Source organism: Haematobia irritans, chromosome 4 (genome assembly GCF_050003625.1).
Source record: "Haematobia irritans isolate KBUSLIRL chromosome 4, ASM5000362v1, whole genome shotgun sequence".
In the NCBI taxonomy this organism is placed as follows: Eukaryota; Metazoa; Arthropoda; class Insecta; order Diptera; family Muscidae; genus Haematobia; species Haematobia irritans.
This window is the reverse complement of record NC_134400.1, coordinates 42,180,113-42,207,985: the sequence shown is the minus strand read 5'-3', so window position 1 is coordinate 42,207,985 and position 27,873 is coordinate 42,180,113. Positions and strand designations below refer to the sequence as shown.

General features: G+C 31.4%; 4 protein-coding genes and 2 long non-coding RNA genes across 7 annotated transcripts in view; 5 read left to right on the top strand and 1 right to left on the bottom strand.

The window, feature by feature from the left end:
• The first annotated feature begins 1,479 nt into the window (after positions 1-1,479).
• LOC142234706 (uncharacterized) lies at positions 1,480-2,693 on the top strand. Its single transcript, XM_075305882.1, has 4 exons — positions 1,480-1,783; positions 1,840-2,185; positions 2,247-2,299; positions 2,359-2,693. The coding sequence occupies exons 1-2, from the start codon at positions 1,486-1,488 to the stop codon at positions 2,181-2,183; spliced, it is 642 nt and encodes a 213-aa protein (XP_075161997.1). The 5' UTR covers positions 1,480-1,485; the 3' UTR covers positions 2,184-2,185; positions 2,247-2,299; positions 2,359-2,693.
• Positions 2,694-3,443: 750 nt separating this feature from the next.
• Positions 3,444-7,023, top strand: lark (RNA-binding protein lark). Its single transcript, XM_075303902.1, has 4 exons — positions 3,444-3,598; positions 4,034-4,918; positions 5,934-6,178; positions 6,242-7,023. The coding sequence occupies exons 2-4, from the start codon at positions 4,232-4,234 to the stop codon at positions 6,339-6,341; spliced, it is 1,032 nt and encodes a 343-aa protein (XP_075160017.1). The 5' UTR covers positions 3,444-3,598; positions 4,034-4,231; the 3' UTR covers positions 6,342-7,023.
• A 2,782-nt stretch (positions 7,024-9,805) lies between these two features.
• On the bottom strand, positions 9,806-14,271 carry LOC142233222 (N-acetyltransferase eco-like). The gene is made up of 3 exons (XM_075304070.1): positions 12,479-14,271; positions 10,100-11,450; positions 9,806-10,026 (listed from the first exon to the last, which is right to left on the bottom strand). The coding sequence occupies exons 1-3, from the start codon at positions 14,064-14,066 to the stop codon at positions 9,825-9,827; spliced, it is 3,141 nt and encodes a 1,046-aa protein (XP_075160185.1). The 5' UTR covers positions 14,067-14,271; the 3' UTR covers positions 9,806-9,824.
• A 1,663-nt stretch (positions 14,272-15,934) lies between these two features.
• Positions 15,935-16,707, top strand: LOC142234302 (uncharacterized). Its single transcript, XR_012721606.1, has 2 exons — positions 15,935-16,450; positions 16,519-16,707. It is a non-coding gene; the product is annotated as an uncharacterized LOC142234302 (long non-coding RNA).
• Positions 16,708-19,801: 3,094 nt separating this feature from the next.
• On the top strand, positions 19,802-20,283 carry LOC142237146 (uncharacterized). Its single transcript, XR_012722366.1, has 2 exons — positions 19,802-20,031; positions 20,099-20,283. It is a non-coding gene; the product is annotated as an uncharacterized LOC142237146 (long non-coding RNA).
• A 702-nt stretch (positions 20,284-20,985) lies between these two features.
• Pi3K68D (phosphatidylinositol-4-phosphate 3-kinase catalytic subunit Pi3K68D) overlaps positions 20,986-27,873 on the top strand; it is a 57,090-nt gene continuing 50,202 nt past the window's right edge. The window contains exons 1-4 of one of the 2 annotated variants that reach the window (XM_075308024.1): positions 21,934-22,117; positions 22,181-22,313; positions 23,376-24,708; positions 24,777-24,832. In XM_075308024.1, coding sequence (XP_075164139.1) covers positions 23,429-24,708; positions 24,777-24,832 — 1,336 coding nt within the window. In that variant the 5' untranslated portion in view covers positions 21,934-22,117; positions 22,181-22,313; positions 23,376-23,428. Of the gene's footprint in view, positions 21,339-21,933; positions 22,118-22,180; positions 22,314-23,375; positions 24,709-24,776; positions 24,833-27,873 lie in introns of those variants that run through there. The other variant, XM_075308023.1, reaches the window with a different exon arrangement.

The window sequence follows — 27,873 nt, the reverse complement described above, 5'->3', positions numbered from 1 at the left end:
GAATAAAACTTTCTTTTTCAGTAGTAAATTCTTATACCCAGCGAAGAAAATAGTATGAGTAAAATTCCATGCCTTATTCTAGTTAATGAACTATTCCTAACTGCTTGCAGTTTAGGATTTTTTTACTGAAACGAGTAAATTTTATTATTTTTCACAAAAATTTACCTTAATGGAAATAAAATGGATAAACTATATTGATGAAAATTTTTTCCTTCAGTTTCGAAGGCACTTTTTTCTGGGTGTAGAAAATTTCATTTTACATTTATTTATTGATTTGAATAATTTCTTTTAATCTTATTTATTTTATTTTTTTTTTAAATAATATAGATTGAATTTGTTAATTTGGTTTAATTTCATTTAACATAATTTAAATATTTTAATTATGATTTCCTTTATACAGCGTACAACTTTTTTTTGCTTACTGTATATAAGTCTATAGTAGTTAAATTTAATTCAATTAATTAATTTAGTTAAAATTAATTTATTTTAACTGTAATTGCTTTAATTTTAATATTTTTATTTATTTATTGCTCCGCCCAACAAACATGGAATTACGCCAGATGCTATAAATAGCATGGTTTTAACTGAGAGCCACCGCGGTGCAATACATATCCACCTTGCATACAAAGGGTCCTCGTTTCAATCCCAGTTTCGACCGAACACCAAAAAGTTTTTCAGCGGTGGTTATTCCCTCTCAGTAATGCTGGGAACATTTCTGAGTGCTTTATAAAAAAGAAGCGTCTCTAAATGGTTTCACCATAATGTGAACACGGTTGACACTAAAGCCAAAAATAATAATCTACCAACATTTGAAGAAAAGTTTACCCAAAAACTACCAGTGTTTGATCAAATTTGTGGTTAATATTATGAAAAAACATTTCTTCAAAAGAAGAAATTTATTTTTATAGAATTTTTTTTTCTAAAAAATTTTTTTTCAAAATTTATTTCAACAGAAATTTCTATAGAAAATTTTTTAAAAATTCGTTTTCTATAGAAGATTTTGTCAAAATTGTATTTCTATAGAAAATTTTGTCAAAATTTTATTTCTATAGAACATTTTGCCAAACTTTTATTTCTATAAAACATTTTGTCAAAATTGTATTTCTATAGAAAATTTTGTCAAAATTTTATTTCTATAGAAAACTTTTTAAAAATTCTATTTCTATAGATTTTGTCAAAATTGTATTTCTATAGAACATTTTGTCAAAATTGTAGTTCTATAGAAAATTTTGTCAAAATTGTATTTCTATAGAAAATTTTGTCAAAATTTTATTTCTATAGAAAATTTTTTAAAAATTCTATTTCTATAGAAGATTTTGTCAAAATTGTATTTCTATAGAAAATGTTGTCAAAATTTTATATAGAACAGAACCAACTGCTCAAATTAAAACGAGGTAATATTTTTATTTATTTACATGTGTATATATTTAACATGCATTTTTTCCTTCAGAGTTAAATCCTTTAAATCATGATGTTTTATGTATTATGGACATAATACATTCTGTCAATTTAGCTCGAAAATACATATTAAATGACCTCATTAATATAGAAAACATTCCTGAAAAATTTAAATTGATGTATGGAAGAAAGTCTACTGAAACGAGGCAATATTATGACACGTTCGTATCAAACTACACATTTAATGAGACGTTCTTTACTCATGAATTTGCAAATTTGGAATGTCACAGTGCAGAAACTAAAGAAATCTTGTTAAATTTCCATAATCTCCTTAAGAGAGATTTCGGAAAATACGAGTTTGAAACTCTTCTACATAGTGACATTGGTAAATATATGACATTATTTAAATATCTATAATATAATTAATTGTTTTTATTATAGCTGCGATTGACGAATACATAAATTTTTTCCGAAGGTATCCCCCTTTTCAAAAATTAGTTTATTCCCTTATGGGAATAAAAGCGGCCGCGGTGTGTGTTTTTTCCATACATCGCGTGGACCTAATTAATTGTAAGGCGCTCACAACAATACGGTTGGAGCAACTATTCTCCAATTGGCGACACAATTATCCAATCTCCGCTACTTCTCTATACCCAATACTATACCAAATTGGAAGATTGTATTCTCAGTACTATATCGCAGGCAATACCAGCATGGCGAAACATTTCACCTATATTACTGAGCTTACAAAAGAAATGCAAATTTTAGAAATTAATTATACCTAAAGGTAAGTGAGTGTATTAATGATTCTACCGTTTCAGAAAATCATCCTTCTTTTCTCATTTCAGGGGATTTACAGATTACGGAAATTGTGTGGTGATGTGATGTATTAATTATAAAGGTTATTAACTTTTATTTCATTACATGTTGTATTATAACAACGTTTTTTATTTATTTCAGATAATGAGTGGGGGATAGTGAATAAATTCAATTAAAAATTAATTACATTATAAGGTTTTTCACCGAAATATAATATCACAGTTGGCGATTGTTGCAGAAATGGAAGTTTGAAATGCTGGCAGGGATCTTGGAGCTGAAATGTTGACAGGGGTTATCTGAATTGAATTTTATTCCAACAAACACAAGGATGAGCGTTGAGATAGGACCTTATCATATTTAGGCGTCATCATCGATATCTCCGTGGGATATTTTAGTTATATTCTAACGGTCTTTTGATTACTAAATTTAATTTTTAGACTGAAATGAATTAATAAATTGTTTGAAAAACTTTTAAATTCTAGCATTTTTCAAGCGGTTGTGTTTACTGGGATTGTATTGAAGATATTGAGTACTCATTTAATTGTAACGAGTACTCAAAAATTAGTCAGTAACGAGCAGCGTTGCCGTTTTGGTCCGATCGGACCAAAATTGGTGCAAAAGATTTCTAATTTTAAGTTTGGTCCGATGGTCGGACCAAACCGAATTTGGTCTATTTTGGTCCAAAAGATTTTTAATTTTTAAATGTGGCCCATTTTCATAAATTTGGTCAAATTTATAAATTTTTTGTAGTATTTAAAATTTCTAACACATATTCAAATATATTCAAAAAATATTTTCGTGAAAAAAATATTGTCGTGAGGCTAAAGATTTCCTGTGCTTAAAATACGAATGCGAATTTTGCTTAGCATAGAAGACGTATTTCTCTGAAATAAAGTTGTTTTCCTTGATTTGTCCTTATAGTTAAGTGATTCGACATAAAATGGTGGCGTTTCAATCACATGAAAATTTCGCGTTGATGTCAACTAAAATTGACTTTAAAATTCGACCTTTTCAAAAAGTAATTTTTTTCATATCAGTCCTTTCTGATTTACTTTACTTTTTTTATTAAAAGCACTATGTACAACAATAAAACATTTTTTAAAGTATTTTTCTTTGAAATTGGAAATTTGGTCCGCTGGAGGGAATTTTGGTCCGATTTTGGAAAAATTTTGGTTCAAAATAAAATATCGTAGTGGCAACGCTGGTAACGAGTACTTGTAATCAAATAATCAAATACTCCCTACTTTCCCACATACAGAAAAAAATTGTATCAACGCAATTTTTTCGGTATCTATTATTCGCTTGTGCGTGTTCCTCAAAGAAGTTTGTGATTTCATCATTCATTAAGTAATTCATATAACAAATAATTATTATTAACGGGGTAAGTTGGTATTCGTTACAGCTTTTACTTTTTCTTTTCAATATTTGAGGAAAAAATAATTATATTGATCTAAATGACGCCATCTTTTGTTAATTGGCCGGTTATGAACGCTGAATTTCTATAAAAAATCGATGAGAAAAATACATTTCTTTTAAAATCTTGACACGTGTATTGCAAAATAAAGTAATTTCTTTAAAAGTATCAAAGACCGTATTATGTAAAATTAAATTTCTATAATAAAGAAAATCTGTTAACTTTTCGAAATAAATTAAAAATGGCCGACTTTGGGTGCGGCGGCTACAACAACAACAACTAATTTGTAACTAATTTAGAATAATCTATCCATTTCTGGATATTTATTTCCAAACCAAAATTTCTTATTGCAAAAAAAAAATATTCAGAAGAAACAAAAATTTGATTCTTGTCTCAATTTAGAACATAACAACGACGTATACATTTGAAAAGGACGTTTATTCGTTCCGAGTCCGGTTTTGCGGTTGAAATCTGTACGCGCCGTCGTCGACCTCAACGCCAGCGTTATTCATATATACATAAAATAAAAACAGCAGCGCAGCAGCACTCTGTATATATAAACGTAGTAATCCGTGAACTTGACCAGCTGGTGGTGTCATCATGCCAGGAGCCGGCACTTTTAAATTATTCATCGGTAATTTAGATGAAAAAACGCAGGCAACGGAATTGAAGCCATTGTTCGAGAAATACGGTACCGTTGTCGAATGTGATGTCGTCAAGAACTATGGTTTCGTTCACATGGAAACAGAAGAACAGGGCCGAAAAGCCATTGAGAATTTGAACGGTTACATGCTAAATGGCAACGGTATAAAAGTTGAAGCCGCCAAAAGTCGTCGTGCACCCAATACGCCCACAACGAAAATCTTTGTTGGCAATCTTACGGATAAAACTCGGGCACCAGAAGTACGTGAACTATTTAAGAAATACGGCACCGTTGTTGAATGTGATATCGTTCGCAATTATGGTTTTGTACATTTGGATTGCGTCGGTGATGTGCATGATTGTATCAAGGATTTGAATGGTCGTGTTGTCGATGGTCAACCGTTGAAAGTACAAGTATCCACAAGCCGTGTACGGCCAAAACCCGGCATGGGTGATCCAGAGCAGTGTTACCGTTGCGGCCGTCCGGGTCATTGGTCTAAAGAATGTCCGCGTTTGTTCGGAGGCAATGTCGGTGGTCGAGACATGCCGGGCGGCTACAGAGATCGTATGTACGGACGTGATCCCTATCCACCACCGCCACCACCACCACCATTCTTGCGTGATCGCATTATGGATGGCTTTAGGGTAATATTTGCTTTTTACGAAAATACATCCATAAAACACACCATATATCCATACTTTTTATACATATGCTCCTATGTGATACATAGATACACTAATCAGTTAGTGTGTGCATGTATTTTTAGAAAGTGGAAAGAAATGCTTTAACGGCGGGGGAGATAATAATACAACATTACCAATGCTATTGTAGTTCTAAGCTTTATTGCTTTGATCAAAGACGTCTGCTATGATTTTGCCATTAATTTAGGTAGGAACATCATGCCTGTATTAAATGATTATCAGTTACAAACACCTTCAAATGCTTTAACTTAGATTGGCTATTTTTTCCGACTCAAAAGCTACACAAAATCATTAAACAATTCCATAATATCTTAATCAAGAACATATGATTCGAGACGTTTCCATTAGCTTTTCTAAGTTCTTTGTTTGAAATATGCATAAAAAATATAGACAATAGTCAACGAAAAAAAGATTCAGATAATCCAAGCACTATTAATTACTAACGTCCAAATAGCCAGGTTCATATCTGACCATTTAATACCACTAAGGATTTTTGTTTTAGAAACGATACCTATTGATTTAGATATTTTTCAACGATATACGCATATAGGGCCACATAATCAACAATTTCACTACCAATATTTTTAATTGAGATTGGAATTTATGTTTTCAAATTGGTTTGGACCCCATGTGAACAATTTACGATGTAGAACACAATTTGTGGTTTATGATGATTTATTTTTGAAACAAGATTAATTTTTAGGTTTAAATAAAAATCTTGAGTTAGAGACCATACCTATTGATTTACATATAGCTCATATCTGTATCTTTCGCCGATATACTTTTATATGGCCACAGAATCAACATTGAAGTTAAATTTTATGTTTAAAAGAAAAAAATCTTTCCCCCTTCCCAAAGCAATTTCTTTCCATTTTCAAAAAATAAATAAATAAAACCACCTTTCTAAAGGTTTTAATCAATACAATATGCTAATATATTTTTGATTTTACATTTACAGGACTATGATTACTATGATCGCCGTTTCGAAGATTCACGCGACTTGTTCGAACGCCGTTATCAAGGATCGCGTATGCGTGATTTCCCACCACCACCATTGTCTCGACGTGATCCCATGCCATTACCACCTACGTTGAGTGGTAGTTTAAGAGGTAGCAGTTTATCCAGAGGCTATGACAGTATGTTTAGCCGAAGATCACCGCCACCACCCTCACGTAGCTCCAATGGCATGGGCCGTTACGGAGGGTAAGTTACATGATATTAAAATAAATATAAATTATTGAGATTAATCTTTTTTTCATCCCTTAGTTATGAAGACTTTAGCCGCGACTCGTTTGATGACCGCATGATGTCGTCGCGTGGTATGCGAGGTCCTTCACCACCCGGTCGCCGTTATGCACCGTACTGAGATGAACTGTTTTTTAGTAATAGTTCCAAGACCTCTAGACATAGCACTAAAGAGGAGAACATATTTCATAACAGATTTTTTGTTATTAACTTTTGAGAGGCATCATTTGATTTATTTGCTTTTATGTTAAGTGATTCTATTCCAAGTACCCAATATATATGGGTTATAGATTGTAATAGTTTTCAATGCCTCTCTTATAGACAGGTATCATGTAATTGACAAAATTACCAAAACAAATAGCCCCTCCATCCATAAACGTACATAATTAGGCTTACACATATATTTCCTTTATAATGTCCACCTATTTCGTTTTTAATTAAAGCCAACCAATAATTTAAAATTGTAGAACTATAATTATTGCTTCGCTTTAATTAAAGCCAATATGGTGAAAATTTTAATTTGTTTAATTTAGAAAAACAAATTTGTCTGCCCTTACTATCTATGCTTTTTTCAATTTCCCAAACCCCTATGTCTTTGTTCCATGACTTTGCTTTTGGCAAAGCCATAAATTTCGTAGTTTTCTATGTTCGTCACCTTCTTGTATCTCGTATTGGGTATACACCACATCTTAATTGAAATATCTTAAAAAAAATTCCTGAAGTCTTTCATAATTTTTTAAGACGTATTTAGTTAATTATGAATAGATTTTCTCATAACAATTACATCTTTCTATACCAATTCACGCTATATTTAACTTTTCGTTTTGATTCAAAGGTAGTAAATGTTAACTACTCAAGAACAATTATAAAATTTACACTATGTAAATACATGCTACATATGATATGATGGAAAATAAAAGAATATAAAGCACAATATTTTTGTGAAAAAAAGCAGAGTTTTATTTGGTAGTATTTTAAGATTACAGCAATGAATTTAATTATTTTGTCAAAATTTTATTTCTATAGAAAATTTTGTCAAAATTTTATTTCTATAGAAAATGTTCTCAAAACTTTATTTCTATAGAAAATTTTCTCAAAATTTTATTTCTATAGAAAATTTTGTCAAAATTTTATTTCTATAGAAAATTTTGTCAAAATTTTATTTCTATAGAAAATTTTGTCAAAATTTTATTTCTATAGAAAATTTTGTCAAAATTTTATTTCTATAGACAATTTTGTCAAATTTTATTTTGTATAGAAAATTTTGTCAAAATTTTATATTGTATAGAAAATTTTGTCAAAATTTTATTTCTATAGAAAATTTTGTCAAAATTGTATTTCTATAGAAAATTTTGTCAAAATTGTATTTCTATACAATTTTTTTCTCAAAATTTTATTTCTATGCGGGTTTTTGTCAAAATTTTTTTTCCGTAGGAAATTTATTCAAAATTTCATTTCTATAGAAAATTTTGTCAAAAATTTTTTTCTGTAGGAAATTTATTCAAAATTTGATTTCTATAGAAAATTTTGTCAACATTTTATTTCTATAGAAAATTTTGTCAAAATTTTTCCTCTGTAGGAAATTTATTCAAAATTTTATTTCTATAGAAAATTTTGTCAACATTTTATTTCTATAGAAAATTTTGTCAAAATTTTATTTCTATAGAAAATTTTGTCAAAATTTTATTTCTATAGAAAATTTTGTCAAAATTTTATTTCTATAGAAAATTTTGTCAAAATTTTATTTCTATAGAAAATTTTGTCAAAATTTTATTTCTATAGAAAATTTTGTCCAAATTTTATTTTTTATAGAAAATTTTGTCCAAATTTTATTTCTATTGAAAATTTTGTCAAATATTTATTTCTATAGAAAATTTTTGCTCATTACCAGTCTTTGCAAACTAATTAATCCAGTTATCAATCATTTACACAAGTTATATTTTAACTGTTTTGTGTTTTTTTTTACTTGATACTTTAAATTTATTTATTTAATAATTACTTTGTTACAAAAACCCAAATGTGCAAAACTTTTTTTCAATTTATTAAACCTTTCAATTTAATTTTAAACATATTTTCATTTTTATCAAAATTTTGTAATCATTTCATTATGTTTTGATATAAATTATTATTATCATTATTCATTTTTGCTTTTTAAATTTATAATGGATATTGTTTATTTATTAAAATTCCTGTTCTTTAATTATAAGACTTTAATCTTGTTGTACAGGATATGCTTAAATAAATAAAAATATGTAGAAAATTTGTGAAGTACCTCTTAGTTGGAGAGGAATATCTACCAAACAGTAAAAAATCTACCATTTTTGGTAGAATTATACTTAAATGTGGAAACCGTGCCATGAGACACAGAACAGGCATGAATATCTTGTAAAGATCGGTTGGGCTAGTGTATGGAGTTAAAAAGCGACTATGTAAAAAATAAATCGGTACTTTTCCTTAAATATGTTATTTATTCAGGATTAAAAAAAAAACTTTTTTATTAAGGTTGTTTCGGTTCTGATGGAACCTTAAGTTGTAATGATTTGCTTAAAACAATCAATAGAGTATGTAATAAAAAAACAAACATTCTTACAAATGAAAAACTATAAAAATATGTAGAAAATTTTGTCAACATTTTATTTTGTATAGAAAATTTGTGAAGTACCTCTTAGTTGAAGAGGAATATCTACCAAACAGTAAAAAATCTACCATTTTTGGTAGAATTATACTTAAATGTGGAAACCGTGCCATGAGACACAGAACAGGCATGAATATCTTGTAAAGATCGGATGGGCTAGTGTATGGAGTTAAAAAGCGACTATGTAAAAAATAAATCGGTACTTTTCCTTAAATATGTTATTTATTCAGGATTAAAAAAAAAAACTTTTTATTAAGGTTGTTTCGGTTCTGATGGAACCTTAAGTTGTAATGATTTGCTTAAAACAATCGATAGAGTAGGTAATAAAAAAACAAGAATGAAAAACTATATTTGTATGTATGTATGTTGGTTTAAAATAACAGTTGATAAACATGTAAGCAAATGCAATGCCTTTAAGAATCCTATATCAAAATTTAAAACGATATGCAAAAAAGCGAATAACTGGTAGTTACATTTTTTATGTGTACTTGGAGTAATAAAAAGAACATTAATATTTTTGTATGATGATTATAAATTCAAAGCGAATGTTTTTTTTTATGTACAGTTCCAATATATTTCAGATATGTTACTATAGATTATGGGTTAATATTTAAAAATCCATTTTGAATGCAAAAATAATTGCCCATACTATACAAAGAAATTTAGTAGGCAATCTTGATGGGGGAGCAAGTAAATTCTCTATACACTACCCCATCATCCTGGTAGCCATATAAAATTTCTATTTTGAGATTTAAACTAAAAACGATTGTTTTTAACAGACAGATGAAAATGAGACATTTTCTGAACTTAATTCCATAAATATAAAGTTTAGGGGCATCATTATTTCTATGAAAAAAAAAAAACATGCAAAATAAAATCTAAAAAATAGACCAATTGATTTCCAGAATAATTATGTCTTATATCGATGGTGTAACAATCTCACAATAATCTGCATTTTTTTTTTTCAATTTATTGATAAACCAAAAAGTTATCGGTTTGTGTAATTTTTTGAGCAAAACTTTTTCCCATTTCAGTGGGGGCACTAAAGGCTATTTTATCCAAAGGTATTTCTTCACCATATATTGTATTTAATTGCACTGCTTGTATCAATTTGGTAGCGATGTGGAATCGCCTATGTAAAGGGGAAACCCATATGCGTGAAATGCCACATCTAAAAGGGGAAGAAAATAAAGACATTTTGTACTCGTTTGTTTGTTTTCATTGTTGTTAAAAGCTTAACTTACTTGGCTTCAAATTGTTCTTCTGTACAACAATCAACACCATTCACACACATATATTTGTTAGCCTTTTCCAGTGGTTGGACCAAACATAAGCCCACAATTTGCATTTTTCTTACGGCAAAATAGGCAACAAACGTTTTTGGTACAATGTACGATGAAAAGCCCAGCTCTTTATCGACAATTTTTAATATATCCATTAGACGTTCCTTACGTTTCAAGGCAGATGTTTCTGTTAAGCGAATAATGCGACCATCGGGTCCCCATTCGGGATATATGGCCATGATATCCTCATCTATCCAGCCCTTAAATCGCAAAACATGCAGCGAGGCATGAAAATCACGATGGAGTTTTTCTTCTTCGGGTTCATGGACTGTATAGACTAAGCCGCATTGTTTGCACTGGTGGGCTCCAAACTGTTTTTGTCCAGCATCTATTTGATACTGATCATGACCGTAGCCTGCATTCCAGGAGCGTGGTTGTTTTCGTTTAGTTACTGGCACAGCCAATGGTTGACAACCTCCAGGATAGAAAATTGGATATAATTTTTGTGTTGCATCATTATTATCATCAGCCGTATTTCCTCCTTTCACCGAAACCGTTTGTTGCTCTTGCTTTGCAACTCCGTTGATTTCCGGATTATTTGCAATAGAATCAAATGGTTGGGTTGTGGTATCTTGCTGGTCCACCACAAATACCACACTTGTAGGCTCTGTATCATTTTCTGCTTTCAAGCCAAGAGCCATATATTGTGACAATATAGCATCGGCCTCATCTTTTCTTTGTTCATAATTCGCTATGAAGATATCAAAATTTTCTTCGGTACAGAGATTATTCTCTTCGAGGAAACTCAAGAACGTTTCCTGTTGAGCAATAATTTGTGGATCTGTTGTATTATAGGGGATTTTGTGGCGGAAATCTTGTTGTTGGCCCGTAACCACCATTACCAAATCATCTATAATGCGCTCTGCTTCCTCCTTGTGATTGTCAGGATCAGCTATGAAAATAGTAAAATTTTCCTCGGTGCAAATATTATTGGTAATGAGAAAATCCAAGAGTAATTTTTGACGTTCTATTATCTCAGGATCTGTTGTATTATAGGGTAGGCGATTTATGAATTCATTGTAATCTGACTTAATATCATCGGAAATTGCATCTTGTTCGTGCATTATCGATAGTTGTTCATCCAGTTGGTCTAGGAAATCATTCTCAATTGGATGAGAGCCATTGGTAATTACATCATGTTCTTCCTCTACACCATTTTGTTCGGCTTCGATAATATCGCCGAAAGCAGTATCATCGAGATTTCGCAAAATGGCATCAACGGTCGCCTGCTCATCGGAGAATTCGCTTGTAACTGCAATTTGAAACAGAACAAAAAAAGAATAATAGTTGATTTTTCTACACTTTACTTCTAATATTCTAACAGTTCTAAAAGCAGAGAGTAAATTGCGGTCAACTTTTAATATTCACACCTTATTTGTATTTTTGAATTTTTGAAAAGTTGAGCAGTAAAGTTTCTAACTGGCATAATGGTATATACACACAAAAAATTTTTTTTCTGATTCAATCACCAAATTAATTGATCCAATTAATTTTTTAATTGAAATGTCTTCAATCACGAAAATGATAGTATCTAAGTAGAGTGAATAGTTTTATATTTTTCTCTAGCCGTATGCATAAGTTTTTTTTTCCTTTTATTCAGTATTATGAGATGTAATATAGTTTTATTTGGCCTGTTTCGGCTTTTTATATTACGTTGTTGAATAAATAAATAAAATAAAAAAAAAAATAAAAAAAAAATCACAGCTTTAATTGGGCATAGAAAAAAATTCTTGATTAAAAAATTAATTGATTTTTTAGCAAATTTCAATTAATTTTTTAATTGATTCAATTAAAAATTTAATTGATGTTGATTGCAAAACTCTATTATTTTTTTTAAAAAGGTAACTATTTTTAATTACTTTCTGAATTGGCTTAGAGTTTTTATTGTGATTGTTGAAATACATTTTTAATTAAAAAAAATCAGCACTTTTTTAACTGAATTAGTCTTCCGAATTTGATTAAAAAGTTAATTGTATCAATTAATTTTTTAATTAAAATTTTTAAAATTTTCAATCATTGACTTAAGTAACTTAATGTTTCTATCATGATTAAAAAGTTAATTGTATCAATTAATTTATTAATTAAAAAATTTTCAACTTTAATTAACTTTTTAATTGGAAATATTTTGGTGATATTTTTTTCTGTGTAGGCAAGATGACAGAGGACTTATGGGGTTTCTTGAAAATGTGGTAAGACTACATATTCACTTTATTATTGAGCAGTTCTAGTCCAATTGGAGCCTCGACAAAAGGTTGCCGTATTTACCTAAATTTTACTCACCTGAATTTCGTATTTTAAGACGTTTCCTAATCTTTTTCTTTTCCTCCACCAATCGTAACTTGCCATTCGCCTTAACGGTAGCTCTTATGTTATCAGTTATTTTAACCTCTTTCTTTGTGTTTGTCTGACGTCCGGATTTGAAGAATTTTCTCTTTGTACTACTAACCGACATGGCATCTTCAGACTTCATGGATAAAGCATCATCAGCGTAACCATTACCATAGTTTACCATGGGTATTACTTCTTTGTCCATTGCACGCAGCGCATTCTCGAAAGCTTCATTTTCATCCTCATCTTCCTCTTCCTCCGAATCGCATTCAATATCGGAAAATTCTGAATCCATTTGGTAAACTCTAGTGGCTCGTGGTGAGTTTGAGCTATCATAGCAGGTTTTTGTATTGGGCGATTTCCCGCTGGAGGGCAAGTTATTATTATTCGTATCATCTTGTATTTTCAGAGAGGTTAATGGTTTTGCCATAGCTATGGGATTTGTACCCTGTCGAAAAATGCTGTGAATTTTTTCAATTTGTTGCTTCTCCTCACGTTTCGTGGTGATGAGCTTTCGAAGTTTCTCATTGCGTACATTGCTTAATATGCGATCGATATCCACAGGAGCAAAGTGACGCTGCGGTATTATCGAACGTTTTTTGATTTTATGCCGCACACCACGGTTGAACAGCAATGGATCACTTCTTCTGCTCTGTTGTTGGGTCTGCTTGGTCGAGCTTGATGATGTTTTTCCATTCAAAGATATAGAATTGTTTGTATTCGACTTTAATGAGGGACCAAAAAGGTTTCGGCACATTGGCCGCGCTGCACTGGGTGGTGAAATTTTTGCTCCCGAATAAAAAGATTTCGTTGAAATCGATCCCGACTTATCTAGAGGCGATACACTGGTTTTTGGTACTTTGCGCATAGGGCTCAAACCTGTTGATGTTTCTGCTACGCAACGTTTGTGTAAGTTTTTCTTTGCCTTATTGCGCTTGTCTACCCCCACCTCCTCCACATTATCGTCGCTTGAGGTTTCATCTATGACAATAGACTTTTCCCGCGGAGTGATCTGCATGGATGTGCTGAACATTTTTTGTAGTTGTTTGTCTTCTTGCTGTTCTTTACGGCTGGGCGTCTTTACGGGTATATTCTCTTTGTGTGGTGAACTAGAGAGTTCCGAGCCAGACTTACTGGAATTGGGCGAACCCTTTTTCTTTCCACTCAAACGCACACTTCTTCTAGTGGATGGTGAGGCTTCTTTGTCCTCTTCATCTTCATCCTCATCTCCAGCATCCATCTCATTTTCGAAGAAACTAATTACGCGTGGCAGTTTCTTACATGACGAACGGTCACCACCTCCCAATAGAGCCTCAATTGTTTTTGTACTTTTCGGTGTCTTTTGGTTAAAGCCATTTTTAGATTTACCCCCTGACAATGGTCGAAGTCCCATCATCGTAACATCTTCGCCTTCGCTGTGGCCACCATTTTCTAGCCTGGAGTCAAATAATTTCTTTTTTCTTTCAGACAGACGTGGGGTAGGGGTATGATTACGCATTGATGACCGTATTTGTTGGGCCGCACTTTTTGGAGTTTCCATTTTGTTAATAAAAGACTAGGCTATTACTGAAGTTTTCAATGAAATTTTCCTTTTACGTGGCAATATGTTCCCCCCGTACACACACGTTCACACTAGACATTCCTCTAAGAACACACCTTCTGATTTTCCTTTGATTTTCTTGATTTTTCCTTCTAAGATCAATGCGATCTTCTATCCAATGTTGTTTTGAGCGCGAAAGATAATCTATCTGTGTTAGTGTTGGGAAAGTAACGAGTATTTGATTACAAGTACTCGTTATTGACTAATTTTTTGAATACTCCCGATAAACACAGGGTGAGCGTTTTTCAAATGCAACAACTTTTCAATTTGAGGGTAAATGTAATTTTCAACATAAATTCAACTTGACTTGAAACAGCTCATCTTAAATTCATCTTCAAATTATTTTCGAATTACTTCCAATTTGTCAAAATGTTGACGAAATCTTTGAAAAGGTGTTGAAGATAATATGGGAAAACACTACCCTAAAATGCAATGAAAAAGCCATGAGGTTTTTAATACTTCTTTGTGCAACGAAGTTCGTGGTCAATTATAAAGAAATAAATAAATTGAAAAATTTTTAACAAATAACTGAATGTTTTTAACAATAACTGAATGTTGTTTTGAGCGCGAAGATAAACTATCTGTGTGTAATTATAGGTCTGTTCGAGTACTTTTCCAGTAAAAAATATCCAGTAAAAACTAGCAAGAGAGTAAGAGTGTATTTTACACTCTCTGCTTAAAATTACTGAAAAGTACACGAACGGTATCCAGTAACTAAAGGGTGATTTGTTAAGAGCTTGATAACTTTTTTTAAAAAAAAAACGCATAAAATTTGCAAAATCTCATCGGTTCTTTATTTGAAACGTTAGATTGGTCCATGACATTTACTTTTTGAAGATAATTTCATTTAAATGTTGACCGCGGCTGCGTCTTAGGTGGTCCATTCGGAAAGTCCAATTTTGGGCAACTTTTTCGAGCATTTCGGCCGGAATAGCCCGAATTTCTTCGGAAATGTTGTCTTCCAAAGCTGGAATAGTTGCTGGCTTATTTCTGTAGACTTTAGACTTGACGTAGCCCCACAAAAAATAGTCTAAAGGCGTCAAATCGCATGATCTTGGTGGCCAACTTACCGGTCCATTTCTTGAGATGAATTGTTCTCCGAAGTTTTCCCTCAAAATGGCCATAGAATCGCGAGCTGTGTGGCATGTAGCGCCATCTTGTTGAAACCACATGTCAACCAAGTTCAGTTCTTCCATTTTTGGCAACAAAAAGTTTGTTAGCATCGAACGATAGCGATCGCCATTCACCGTAACGTTGCGTCCAACAGCATCTTTGAAAAAATACGGTCCAATGATTCCACCAGCGTACAAACCACACCAAACAGTGCATTTTTCGGGATGCATGGGCAGTTCTTGAACGGCTTCTGGTTGCTCTTCACTCCAAATGCGGCAATTTTGCTTATTTACGTAGCCATTCAACCAGAAATGAGCCTCATCGCTGAACAAAATTTGTCGATAAAAAAGCGGATTTTCTGCCAACTTTTCTAGGGCCCATTCACTGAAAATTCGACGTTGTGGCTCGTTAGTAAGTCTATTCATGATGAAATGTCAAAGCATACTGAGCATCTTTCTCTTTGACACCATGTCTGAAATCCCACGTGATCTGTCAAATACTAATGCATGAAAATCCTAACCTCAAAAGAATCACCCTTTATTTGCACATTGAAAATTTCAGCTGCTAAAACATTGAAAACAAAAAACGAATCATGGATATTAAACTTCCAATCGTAGTTGCCGAACATGTACATTGTATTGGTGCTTTGTTTGTTATCAATGACCAGTTGGCAACATATGCTATGGTTTGCAAGATTTTACTGGGGAAAAAATCTCTAGCAAAAACTTGCAATTTTTCTATCTCATAACTGTCAAATGTAGTCTCTCTCCGGCTATCTTTTGCTGGCGTTTTGGTGTAAACGAACGACTTCAAGTAAAAATTTGTAATAATTATCAAGAATTATCGGGTTCTCGAACGGAGCTTATGTGTGAGTGTGTGCCCTAATGATGTTAACAGTGCGAGGTGAGTGCTGGCCATATATGTTATATTTCCATGGCAATGGTTATATTCCCTGTCAGCATTTCAAAGTTTCATTTCATCCTCATCGCTACCACAAACTCGTAAGTGACACTGCAACAATCGCCAACTGTGATGGGGAAGCGTATGAAAAAGTATGAAATGTACATGAAAGTATTTTGCCATCACTATTGTTACAAGAGCCATTTTATATTTTGTGAAACACCAAGCACAACTAGCTTCTTATAATTTATTTAAATAAAAATGATAATGAAGTGCTGAAAACATAGTTATTTCGCTTAAAATTATGAAAGGTATATTGGTGAATAATTTTTGACTTTCCAAATGGAATAAAGTGATAGTTTTTCAAATATTTTTCCAGACACGCTGCCACTATTGGGAATAAAAGCACTGGCTGTTAGACGCTACAACATGTAACATGCAACTTGTAACTCAATATCAATCTTTTATTAATGCATAAAAATATGTTAAATGTGATGTGATAGTCGTATAAATGTTATGTATATGAGAATTTATAAATATTTAATAAAATTAATAAACATCTAAACAATCGTGTTTTACTTGACCACAATGTTTCATTTACAACTATCTTAAAATGCACTTTCTCTGATTGTTTGAAGGGGCTCTTATTGGCGTCCTTCTAAATGTATCCAGAAGGGCACCTAATAATTGCACTCATGCGATACTTTTTTGTAGTAACTTGGCGTGGTACAACTTCTCAATAGTGACGGCGCTTTTCCGAGGAGTTTTGGATATCGTATACGACTGTTTTCGACGTAGTGGGGATTCTCAGAAGCGCGCCCAAATTTAAAAAATGTTGGCAGGGTATATGGGCTTTATCAAAACATGGACCGAAACCACCCATTTTCGACACACCAATTTATGGTCCTAGAATATCTCTAGATTTTGGTCTATGTGGGGGCTATATCAAAACATGGACCGATAATCACCATTTTTGGCACACGTCTTTATTTTCATAGAATACCTCTAGATTTCTAATTTCAGGCAAATCGAATAGAAAATAACCTTTCTAGACGCCCAAGAAGCAAAATCGGGAAATCGGTCCATATGGGGGCTATACCAAAACATGGACCGATAGGCACCATTTTCGGTACACTTTTTGATGGTCCTAAAATACCTCTAGATATCCAATTTCAGACAAATTGGATAAAAACTACGGTTTTTATAAGTCCAAGACCCCAAATCGGGAGGTCGGCTTATATATGGGACTATATCAAAACTTGGACCGATATAGCCCATCTTCGAACTGTCTGCAAATAAAAGACGTGCCAAATTTCAGGACGATTGCGCCATTATTGAAAGCTGTAGCGTGATTACAACAGACAGACAGATGAACAGACGGACATGCTAATATCGTCTTAGAATTTCTCCCTGATCAAGAATATATATAAAGGGTGATTCTTTTGAGGTTAGGATTTTCATGCATTAGTATTTGACAGATCACGTGGGATTTCAGACATGGTGTCAAAGAGAAAGATGCTCAGTATGCTTTGACATTTCATCATGAATAGACTTACGATCTGCCACAACGTCGAATTTTCAGTGAATGGGCCCTAGAAAAGTTGGCAGAAAATCCGCTTTTTTATCGACAAATTTTGTTCAGCGATGAGGCTCATTTCTGGTTGAATGGCTACGTAAATAAGCAAAATTGCCGCATTTGGAGTGAAGAGCAACCAGAAGCCGTTCAAGAACTGCCCATGCATCCCGAAAAATGCACTGTTTGGTGTGGTTTGTACGCTGGTGGAATCATTGGACCGTATTTTTTCAAAGATGCTGTTGGACGCAACGTTACGGTGAATGGCGATCGCTATCGTTCGATGCTAACAAACTTTTTGTTGCCAAAAATGGAAGAACTGAACTTGGTTGACATGTGGTTTCAACAAGATGGCGCTACATGCCACACAGCTCGCGATTCTATGGCCATTTTGAGGGAAAACTTCGGAGAACAATTCATCTCAAGAAATGGACCGGTAAGTTGGCCACCAAGATCATGCGATTTGACGCCTTTAGACTATTTTTTGTGGGGCTACGTCAAGTCTAAAGTCTACAGAAATAATCCAGCAACTATTCCAGCTTTGGAAGACAACATTTCCGAAGAAATTCGGGCTATTCCGGCCGAAATGCTCGAAAAAGTTGCCCAAAATTGGACTTTCCGAATGGACCACCTAAGACGCAGCCGCGGTCAACATTTAAATGAAATTATCTTCAAAAAGTAAATGTCATGGACCAATCTAACGTTTCAAATAAAGAACCGATGAGATTTTGCAAATTTTATGCGTTTTTTTTAAAAAAAAAGTTATCAAGCTCTTAACAAATCACCCTTTACTTTATATAGTCGGAAATCGATATTTCGATGTGTTACAAACGGAATGACAAACTTATTATACCCCCGTCACCATTCTATGGTGGTGGGTATAATAAAATTTTGACAACATTTTCTATAGAAATAAAATTTTGAGAAAGCTTTCTATAGAAATAAATTTTTTACAAAATTTTCTATAAAAATAGAATTAGTGCAGTGTTCCAGATTTCAGCCCGGCCGAACGGTGTTATTTCAATTGGTTTCCTTTTAATTTGTGCAAACACTGTGCACATTATATAGTTTCCGTATTTTTACATATGTGAGAATATATTTTTAAATTTTGTTTGTTTTGTGTGTATTTTTTTTTAATACATGATCAGCAGAATTTGTTGTTGTTCCATAACTCTTCACAATGAGTTTTTGTAATAAAAATTTTGACAAAATTTTCTATAGAAATAAAATTTCGAAAAAATGGCTATAGAAATAAAATTTTGACTAAATTTCCTATAGAAGTAAAACTTTGACAAAAAATCCTATGGAAATAAAATTTTGACAAAATTTTCAATAGGAATAAAATTTTGACAAAAATTCCTATTCAAATAAAATTTTGACAAAATTGTTCATAAATAATTAAATTTTGACAAAATTTTCTATAGAAATAAAATTTTGACAAAATTTTCTATACAATATAAAATTTTGACAACATTTTCTATACAAAATAAAATTTGTCCAAATTTTTTATAGAAATAAAGTTTTGACAACATTTTCTATAAAAAATAAAATTTTGATACTATTTTCTATAGACATAAAATTTTGACAAAATAAAATATTGACAAAATAAAATATTGACAAAATTTTCTATAGAAATAAATATTTGACAAAATTTTCAATAGAAATACAATTTGGACAAAATTTTCTAAAAAAAATAAAATTTTGACAAAATTTTCTATACAAAATAAAATGTTGACAAAATTTTCTATACAAAATAAAATGTTGACAAAATTTTCTATAGAAATAAAATTTTGACAAAATTTTCTATACAAATAAAATTTTGACAAAATTTTCTATGGAAATAAAATGTTGACAAAATTTTCTATAGAAATAAAATTTTGACAAAATTTTCTATAGAAATAAAATTTTGACAAAATTTTCTATAGAAATAAAATTTTGACAGAATTTTCTTTAGAAATAAAATTTTGAAAGAATTTTCTTTAGAAATAAAATTTTTTAAATAGTTTTCTATACAAATAAAATTTAGACAAAACTTTCTATACTTTTTCTATACTTCCCTGCCAGCATTTCAAAGTTCCATTTCATCTTCATCGCTACCACAGACTCGTAAATGTTACTACAACCATCCTACAGTGATGGGGAGCAGCATATCATAAAATACAAAATGTACTTCATACATCTATTTTGCCATCACTACTTTTACAAAAGCCATTTTATTTTTTGTGAAACGCCAAGCGCAACCAGCTTGTTATATTTTATTTAAATAAAAACGAAAATAAACTTCTGAAAACATAGATATTACGCTTAAAATTGTGAAAGGTATATGGTGAACAATTTTCGACTTTCCAAATAGAATAAAGTGATCGTTTTTCAAATATTTTTCCAGGCACGCTGTCTCCATCGAAAATAAACAAACTGGCTGATAGACGCTGCAACATGTAACTCGCTACTTGTAACTCTACCTCATCATTAATGCAAAAAATTATGTTAAATGTGATGTGATAGTGGTATAAATGTTATATTTTTAAGAATTTGTAAATAATTAATCAAATTATTAAATATCTAAACAAACGTGTTTTACTCGACCACAATGATTCTTTTACCACTATCTTAAAATGTGCTTTTTCTGATTGTTTGGAGGGTCTCTTATTGGCGTCGTTCTAAATTGATCTATAAAGGCACCTAATAATTGCACTCATGCGAAACCTTTTTGTAGTAACTTGGCGTGGTACAACTTCTCAATAGTGACGGCGCTTTTCCGACGAGTTTTTGATATCGTATATGATTGTTTTCAACGTACTGGGGATTCTCAGAAGCGCCCCCAAATTCAAAAAATGTTGGCAGGGTTTTCTATACCTTTCTAAATTTTCTATAAAAATAAAATTTTGACAAAGCTTTCTACAGAAATACAATTTTGACAAAACTTTGTATAGAAATAAAATTTTTAAAAAAGTTTAAAAAATTTTGAGAACATTTTCTATAGAAATAAAATTTTGAGAAAATTTTCTATAATAAAATTTTGAGAAGATTTTTTTGTTTGGTAGATTTTTTTCAAAATTGTGGAAGATTATTTTTGGCTCTAGTAGCAACCGTGGTGCTTATACCATTTTAAATCATAATTTAAACAAATTGTGGTGATTTTCGTAAAAAACATCTATTAACTAAATTTTGTTTTTCCAATATTTTTTGCCCCCACAGTTGATAAATTTCGTACTATTTACATTTTATATGGTTTTTGCAACTCTGTTTCACCCAGTGTTTTCGTTTGTTGTAATTTAAAAAGATACCTATGTCGGTATCTTCACTAAGCAAGTAAAATAGAATAGTTACAAATATTGCCGAGATATTTTGATTGATTCTAGAAGTGTTAACAAATTAAAAATAATATATATTCAAAAACATGTAAGACAATCTATTGGACTATCGAGAAATTTTGCAATGCGACGGAGTCACGAAAATTGTTATTGGTGGTAGTGTGCGTGAGACAGACAGATCCAAACGTAAGAAGATTCCATACTCCAAAAGAAACAAGTCATCAAAGTGGTTTAAGTGAACAGAAATTTGTGTTAATTTTTTTCTTTGGAGAAATATCAAAATACCATAAAACAATATTGGTTGTGTTAAATGTAAGTTGAATGAATGCACATACATATACTATATAGACTACATAGAGTTACAGGTCGTGTAACATCATTGACGCAATTCCTCATATTCTATATATATATATTGGTAAAGCTTATAGGAGGAGCCTTCAATAAAAATGAATGTATGACGTTTTCGCATTAGGTTTCTTTGTTGCCTTTGTTAAGAAATATACACGCCCGTTGTTTTTCTTGCATAGAAACCCCTCATAATGCCGTACTAGCCCTTCACCAACCCGCTTGCGTTGTTTTGTATGAATTGCATTGGTCCGTCATATCAACCCGGCCTTCTCTGTTATGACTTTCTTTTGTTGCTTTCACAATTCTCTTTTCGTTGTCGATTGTTTTCTGTTTTTTCTTTGGCCCTATCATCTGTTTCTCTTCCCCTTCCGTTATGGTTTGATATCTTTAGGATTAATGTGTTTGTATTGCAGATTTTAATCATTACGAAAAGCGTACCCAGTGGTACCATTAGTTTTGTCACAATAAACCCTCTATCCACTTGTTGTTGTTGTTCGTAAAACAATTTGCTAATGCTAGTTGGTGTGGGTAGAAGTAGCTTGAGTGCTTATGATGATTGTAGATTTAAACATGTAAACATCTTCGTGTTCATTCCGCTTTCCTTCAATTATAAGTGTGCCAGTGGAAGCATTGTACTGAATTGGTGTCATTTATTGCCTTATTCCATGCATTTGTTTTGTCCATTCTTTGGCTGTTAACCCTGAGAAGTCGTCTATGTCAATTGTTTGTTGAATTCCAACTAAGTATAGCATCTAATTGGATAAAAACATATGGGTATTACCAATAGATATATTAAATTGTTTTAGATGGATAAAAAAAGAATTCGTTTCGGAGTAAAATAAGGAGTAAAGCATTTCAGATTAATATGTATTTGATTTGATAAATGCCTTTAACACCTTGCACGAAAATAACCCTTCGTAGGGAGAAGCTGTTGTTGTGGTTTGTATTCCAATAAGATTTTTCGTCTTGTTGTTTCCCTTATATTTGTAGTCACTTTAATAATTATATTTTCGCTTCTTCATTCTATCCACAGATGTCTATAGTAGACTGTGTGGTTACAGTCACGGTTGTCACTCGAGCCAAAAATAATCAATAATCATTTTAAGAAAATTTTACCAAAACACTACCAAATAGCAAATCTTATATTGCAGTGTTTGATCAATTTTTTGTGGTTATTATGAAAAAAATGTTTCTTAAGTTTTATTATTTTAGTTTAATATTGACTTTAAACAAAAAAAAAAAAAATTAACAGATGTGATCAAGAGATCAGTAGATTTTTTACTGGTTGGTAGTTTGATAGAAATCGTGATGTTTTGGTAGATTTTGCAAAATGTTTCTCTCAATTTAAGAGCTACAATATTCTATAGAACAAAAATTTCTATAGAAATAAAATGTTGACAAAATTTTTTATAGAAATAAAATGTTGACAAAATTTTCTATAGAAATAAAGTTTTTACAAAAATTTCTATAGAAATAAAATGTTTACAAAATTTTCTATAGAATTAAAATTTTCGCAACATTTTCTATAGAAATAAAATTTTGACAAAATTTTCTATAGTAATAAAATTTTGACAATATTTTCTATAGAAATAAAATTGTGACAACATTTTCTATAGAAATAAAATTTTGAACTTCACTGTGAGCCATGGATATAGAATCCATCACTTCTCCGCAATTGAAAAGAACCAAATCCATATTTGTTCTTCACTTGCACTTTGTTTTTTATCAAAACCATTCAAAAAAACTCATTATCATTGGAGGAGCAGTAAAAACAAAAAAATGAAAAGATAAAACTTATCAAAATCAGTCATATCAAAAATAAAATCACAAAGGCGATTAAAATGCGTTATGCTTTCGAGTTTGTCTCTCGACCGAGTACACATGAGTACAACAGAGGAACAAATGTATATCAGCTTTCATAAACAATAGACATTAGTTAAAGACAAAAATGCAATGTTAACGATACTAATTAATATTTGAATTATTTCCTTGTCATTGCAGTTCGTTTATGTTGTATATTTTTGGGAAAAAGTGCTTTAAAATTGTCGCTTATCATGGCCAATCAAGCAGAAATCGATTATGAAAAACAATTTCAAGAAGATTTGGCCAAAGCCACCGCCCTAAGTTTGGAACAAGAAGCTTTAGATGAGTACAATCGTGCTAAGAAATATGGTGCGGCATTTACACAAAACGCTCAACAGGAAGCGAAGAATAAGTATTATGCTCAAATCAGGAGGCAACACTATGCCAGAACTACATCGACAGGCAATGAAAATTCTTCCATAAGCTATGCAACACCTCCTTCGTCCACAACCCCACAGCATTCGTTGGCTTTGCCAAATTTGCAACAAAACCAACAGCGCCGACATTCTGAAGTTACAAATCACAATGCGATTTCATTGTCATCGAATGCCACACAAGTTGAGCGTTCCAAAACTCCACCAGCGTCGTCCTCCGCATTACCGGAAAATGATTTGATAAATTTTGCTAGTCCCACAGCAAAAAATTCGGAACCGAATTCATTTGAAAAATTGATAGAGGATTTACAAAAAATGCAAACAACAAATCCCCAAACGGCTTTGGTGCCATTGGGTCCAACTGCGGCTGCCCCAGTTTATCCTCCTACGGCATATCACCCTGGTGGTGTTGCTGGTGCTCCCATGTATGCCAGTAGTGCTGCAGCAGTGCAACCAACAAGCCAGTATGGTATGGGAGCAGCACCTCCAGGAGCTATGGGTATGCAACTTGTACCATTTACACCCCCTATCCAACAACAAAAGATACCTCTAACCAACGAAGAATTGGCAAAATTATACAATATGACACCACAACCACCTCACGGGGCACCCGTTTATGGGCCGCGACCTGCTATGGGTTTTAGACCTCCCATGGGAGGAGTGGCTGGCTATTACACACCGCCTACACCGCCAATAATGGCTAGGCCAGCAGCCGCACCCTACACGGCGCCTCTGCACTATCCTAATGCCTATGGATTTCAATATCAAGCCATGAGTGCCCCTGGTGGTTCACAGCCTTATTTTCCCAACAACATGTCAGCAACTGCATCATCGAACATATCATCATCAAATCCCTCATTAGTTGCCAGTGCCATGGGTACATCACACCCAAATCATTCAACTAATCCTAGTAGCATTAATCATCAAATACATTCCTCTAATGTCAGCATAAATTCTGCCGCATCTGCCTCATCATCATCAATGGGAGCAATGGCTTCTCAAACGAATGGTATTAACGCTAAGCGTCAAACACCACCTGTTCGTAAGATGTCACGTGTTCCAGGTTCTGATCTTATAGATTTATCTCATGAAGATGAGTAAGTTTTAATTGTATTCTAAAAGAATATACACATTTAAATTGTTGCCCTCTTTGATTTGTTTACAGTTCGCGTGTTAGTGTACTGGAAGCTTTTGATCCTTTGCTAAATGATAATGAAAATGGTAAGCAAATGATTTGTTCTTTTTCAAATTCCTTAAATAAGTCTCGTTTCTAAGTTATTGCTTCACACATCGTATCTATTCATTGTTAGCATTTTTTTATTTCCATATATGTAAAAATTCTTGTCATTGGGAGGTAATTTACAATTTAATTTTTATGAAAAATAATTTGAAAGAAAGAAAAGTTCCCATAAAATTTAAATTTAGATAGAGATTAATTTTACCCCTATTGTAGTAGGATTTGTTCTATGTCTTTTATTAGTTGAGCTTACAGTTAAAGAGGTTTATCGCCTGCCATATTGGAAATTGTTTTGAGTATCAAGTATAGCTGTGGATTATATAGATTTTCTGCCGTTGTTTTGACTCTTAGAGATAGCCCGATTTTTACGATCCTTGCAAAATATAATTAATTATTTTTGAAATTATTATTGGGCCTTTTCCATGGGGGCTGTGTTGTCGTTATGCCATTTTTTCAACTTGTGATACTTTAGTGCCATTTTTTGGTTGTATCACTGCCATATTTTTTTACATTTTTGTGACAAGTTTTTTTCATTCCGTGCCACTTTTTATTTATATTCATAAGCTCTGCAATATTTTTTGTACATTTTGATTTTAAAATTCCCTTAAGATTATTTCCGTAATGTGATGGATGTTTTAACAAATGATCGAGTTTGCAAGTACAATATTTTCCTTTTTCTTTACCATAGTGTTTCAGTGGGCTGGTACACCGCCTGAGTATGCAAAGAAAATGTTCTATATTCGATATCCCGAGTTCATTTTCTGAATATTACATTTCAAGTAGTGGTTTTAAATGAAATGGAGTTAAAATGATTGTTAGGTTAGTGGGGTTCTAAATTGAAAAAATATATATATATATATATATATATTTCAGAATTCTCCATGGTATTGCTGGACAATTATCCGATTTCTTAGTGTAAACTCTTAAAAGTACATAATTTTTCGTGAAAAGTGTGTCAAAATATACGCCAAGTTTTTCAAAGCTCCTGTGAATTTTGCTTTGTTAACAAGGTTCTTCATAAATTTTTTCTTTACTTGGGCTTTAATCTGAGTCGTAGGATACGTATCTTTCGTTTTTCAATTCACTCTAGAGCTTTTTCTATTCTTTTACATAAATATTTGGTAATCTTGTGTGCAAATCTATGGTAATACGAATTACTTCCGCAAAACCAAATACTAATTATTTTTATAAAGTGTCATATAAAATTCTGAAAGGATTGCTTTTGATTTCGTTAAAATTTATTGCCTGAAATTGACAATTTAGGAAGTTAATCATTAATATTAAAGGGATTCTGTTTGCCAATCATGGAAAATGTTCGTGGTAATCGACTTTTTGTCATAAAAAAGTGGAAAAGTCCAAGTCGACTTTTTTAATGTTTAACTGATCGACTTTTGATATTTTTCAAAATCGACTCATATCGATGTTCAATGTAGACGATTAATCAGTTATTGCAATTTTGATAGAAAAAGTCGAAAAGTCGATATTTATTTATTTATTCTTTCTTCACGAATTCAAGCCGTAAGTCCCCTTTGAGGGACTTTGAATTGCTTAAATAAATGGAAATAAATAAATAAATATACGGATTCCAAATCTACAAAAAATCATAAATTATAAAAAAGGAAGGCACACGAGCTTAAAAATAAAAAATAACATAAATAGTATTTATAAATGACACAGAATTTGAAACGAATACAGAATATTTAAAGCAATTAATTTCCTTACAATTTTCCAATTAAAATTTTAATTTCATTAAAAACAAAATTCAATTAAAAATTTACTTCATTCAAATATTTAATTAATTAAAACAAAAATTAAATATATTAATTAATTTTTTAATTGGCCCAATTAATTTTTGATACACAGAAATTTGTTTTCTGATTCAATCATGAAATTAATCAATTAATTTTTTAATTGAAATTGCTTCAATCACGAAAATGATAGTAGATCAAGCACGGAATTAATTGGATATTAATAATATTCTTGATTAAAAAATTAATTGAGTTTTTCGTTAAAAATTTAATTTGTTAAATTTTTCTCAAAAAAAAAAAAAAAAAAATTAAAAATTTAATTGATTTTTGCCAGAAAACTCAATTCATTAAATCAGGTAATCAAATTATTTATTTATTTATTTATGAATAATTATATTAGATTTAGGCGAAATAATTTTCTTGTGATTGTCATACGATTTAGCGTGGTTTTAAGATTTTTTTGAAGAGAATTTTCAATTACATATTTTATTTGGAAATATTTTTCAATCAAAATTAAGAATATTTTTGATTAAAAATTGAGTTTTTCGACACTTTCAATTAATTTTTCAATTGGTTCATTAAAAATTTAATCGATTTTTGCCACAAAATTCAAGTAATATATTAAATGATATAATCAAATTATTTATTTATTAATAATTATCTTTCTTTTAGACGATAGACAAGATAATTTTCTTGTGATTCTCATACGATTTAGCGGGGGTTTCAAGATTTTTTTAGGATTATCCCTTGGATTTGAGTCAAAATGTAATGATTCTACTATGAAACAAATTACTTACGAAGAGAATTTTCCATTACATATTTTATTTGGAAATATTTTTCAATCACTGAATTAATTGGAAATTAAGAATATTTTTGATTAAAAATTGAGTTTTTCGACACTTTCAATTAATTTTTCAATTGGTTCATTAAAAATTTAATCGATTTTTGCCACAAAATTCAATTAATATATTAAATGATATAATCAAATTATTTATTTATTAATAATTATCTTGCTTTTAGACGATAGACAAGATAATTTTCTTGTGATTCTCATACGATTTAGCGGGGGTTTCAAGTTTTTTTTAGGATTATCCCTTGGATTTGAGTCAAAATTTAATGATTCTACTATGAAACAAATTACTTACGAAGAGAATTTTCAATTACATATTTTATTTGGAGATATTTTTCAATCACTCTATTAATTGTAAATTAAGAATATTTTTGATTAAAAAATGAATTGAGTTTCAATTAATTTTTCAATTGGTTCATTAAAAATG

What these genes read in the sequence shown, in the direction of transcription:
- lark (XM_075303902.1), top strand. Translation starts at nt 4,232, where the DNA reads ATGCCAGGAGCCGGCACTTTTAAATTATTCATCGGTAATTTAGATGAA. An exon ending in GCATTATGGATGGCTTTAGG is followed by an intron (nt 4,919 to 5,933) that starts GTAATATTTGCT and finishes TTACATTTACAG; the next exon opens with GACTATGATTACTATGATCG. An exon ending in GGCATGGGCCGTTACGGAGG is followed by an intron (nt 6,179 to 6,241) that starts GTAAGTTACATG and finishes TTCATCCCTTAG; the next exon opens with TTATGAAGACTTTAGCCGCG.
- LOC142234706 (XM_075305882.1), top strand. Translation starts at nt 1,486, where the DNA reads ATGGACATAATACATTCTGTCAATTTAGCTCGAAAATACATATTAAAT. An exon ending in TCTTCTACATAGTGACATTG is followed by an intron (nt 1,784 to 1,839) that starts GTAAATATATGA and finishes TTTTTATTATAG; the next exon opens with CTGCGATTGACGAATACATA.
- LOC142233222 (XM_075304070.1), bottom strand. Translation starts at nt 14,066, where the DNA reads ATGGAAACTCCAAAAAGTGCGGCCCAACAAATACGGTCATCAATGCGT. An exon ending in TCTTAAAATACGAAATTCAG is followed by an intron (nt 11,451 to 12,478) that starts GTGAGTAAAATT and finishes TTCAAATTGCAG; the next exon opens with TTACAAGCGAATTCTCCGAT. An exon ending in GAAGAACAATTTGAAGCCAA is followed by an intron (nt 10,027 to 10,099) that starts GTAAGTTAAGCT and finishes TTCCCCTTTTAG; the next exon opens with ATGTGGCATTTCACGCATAT.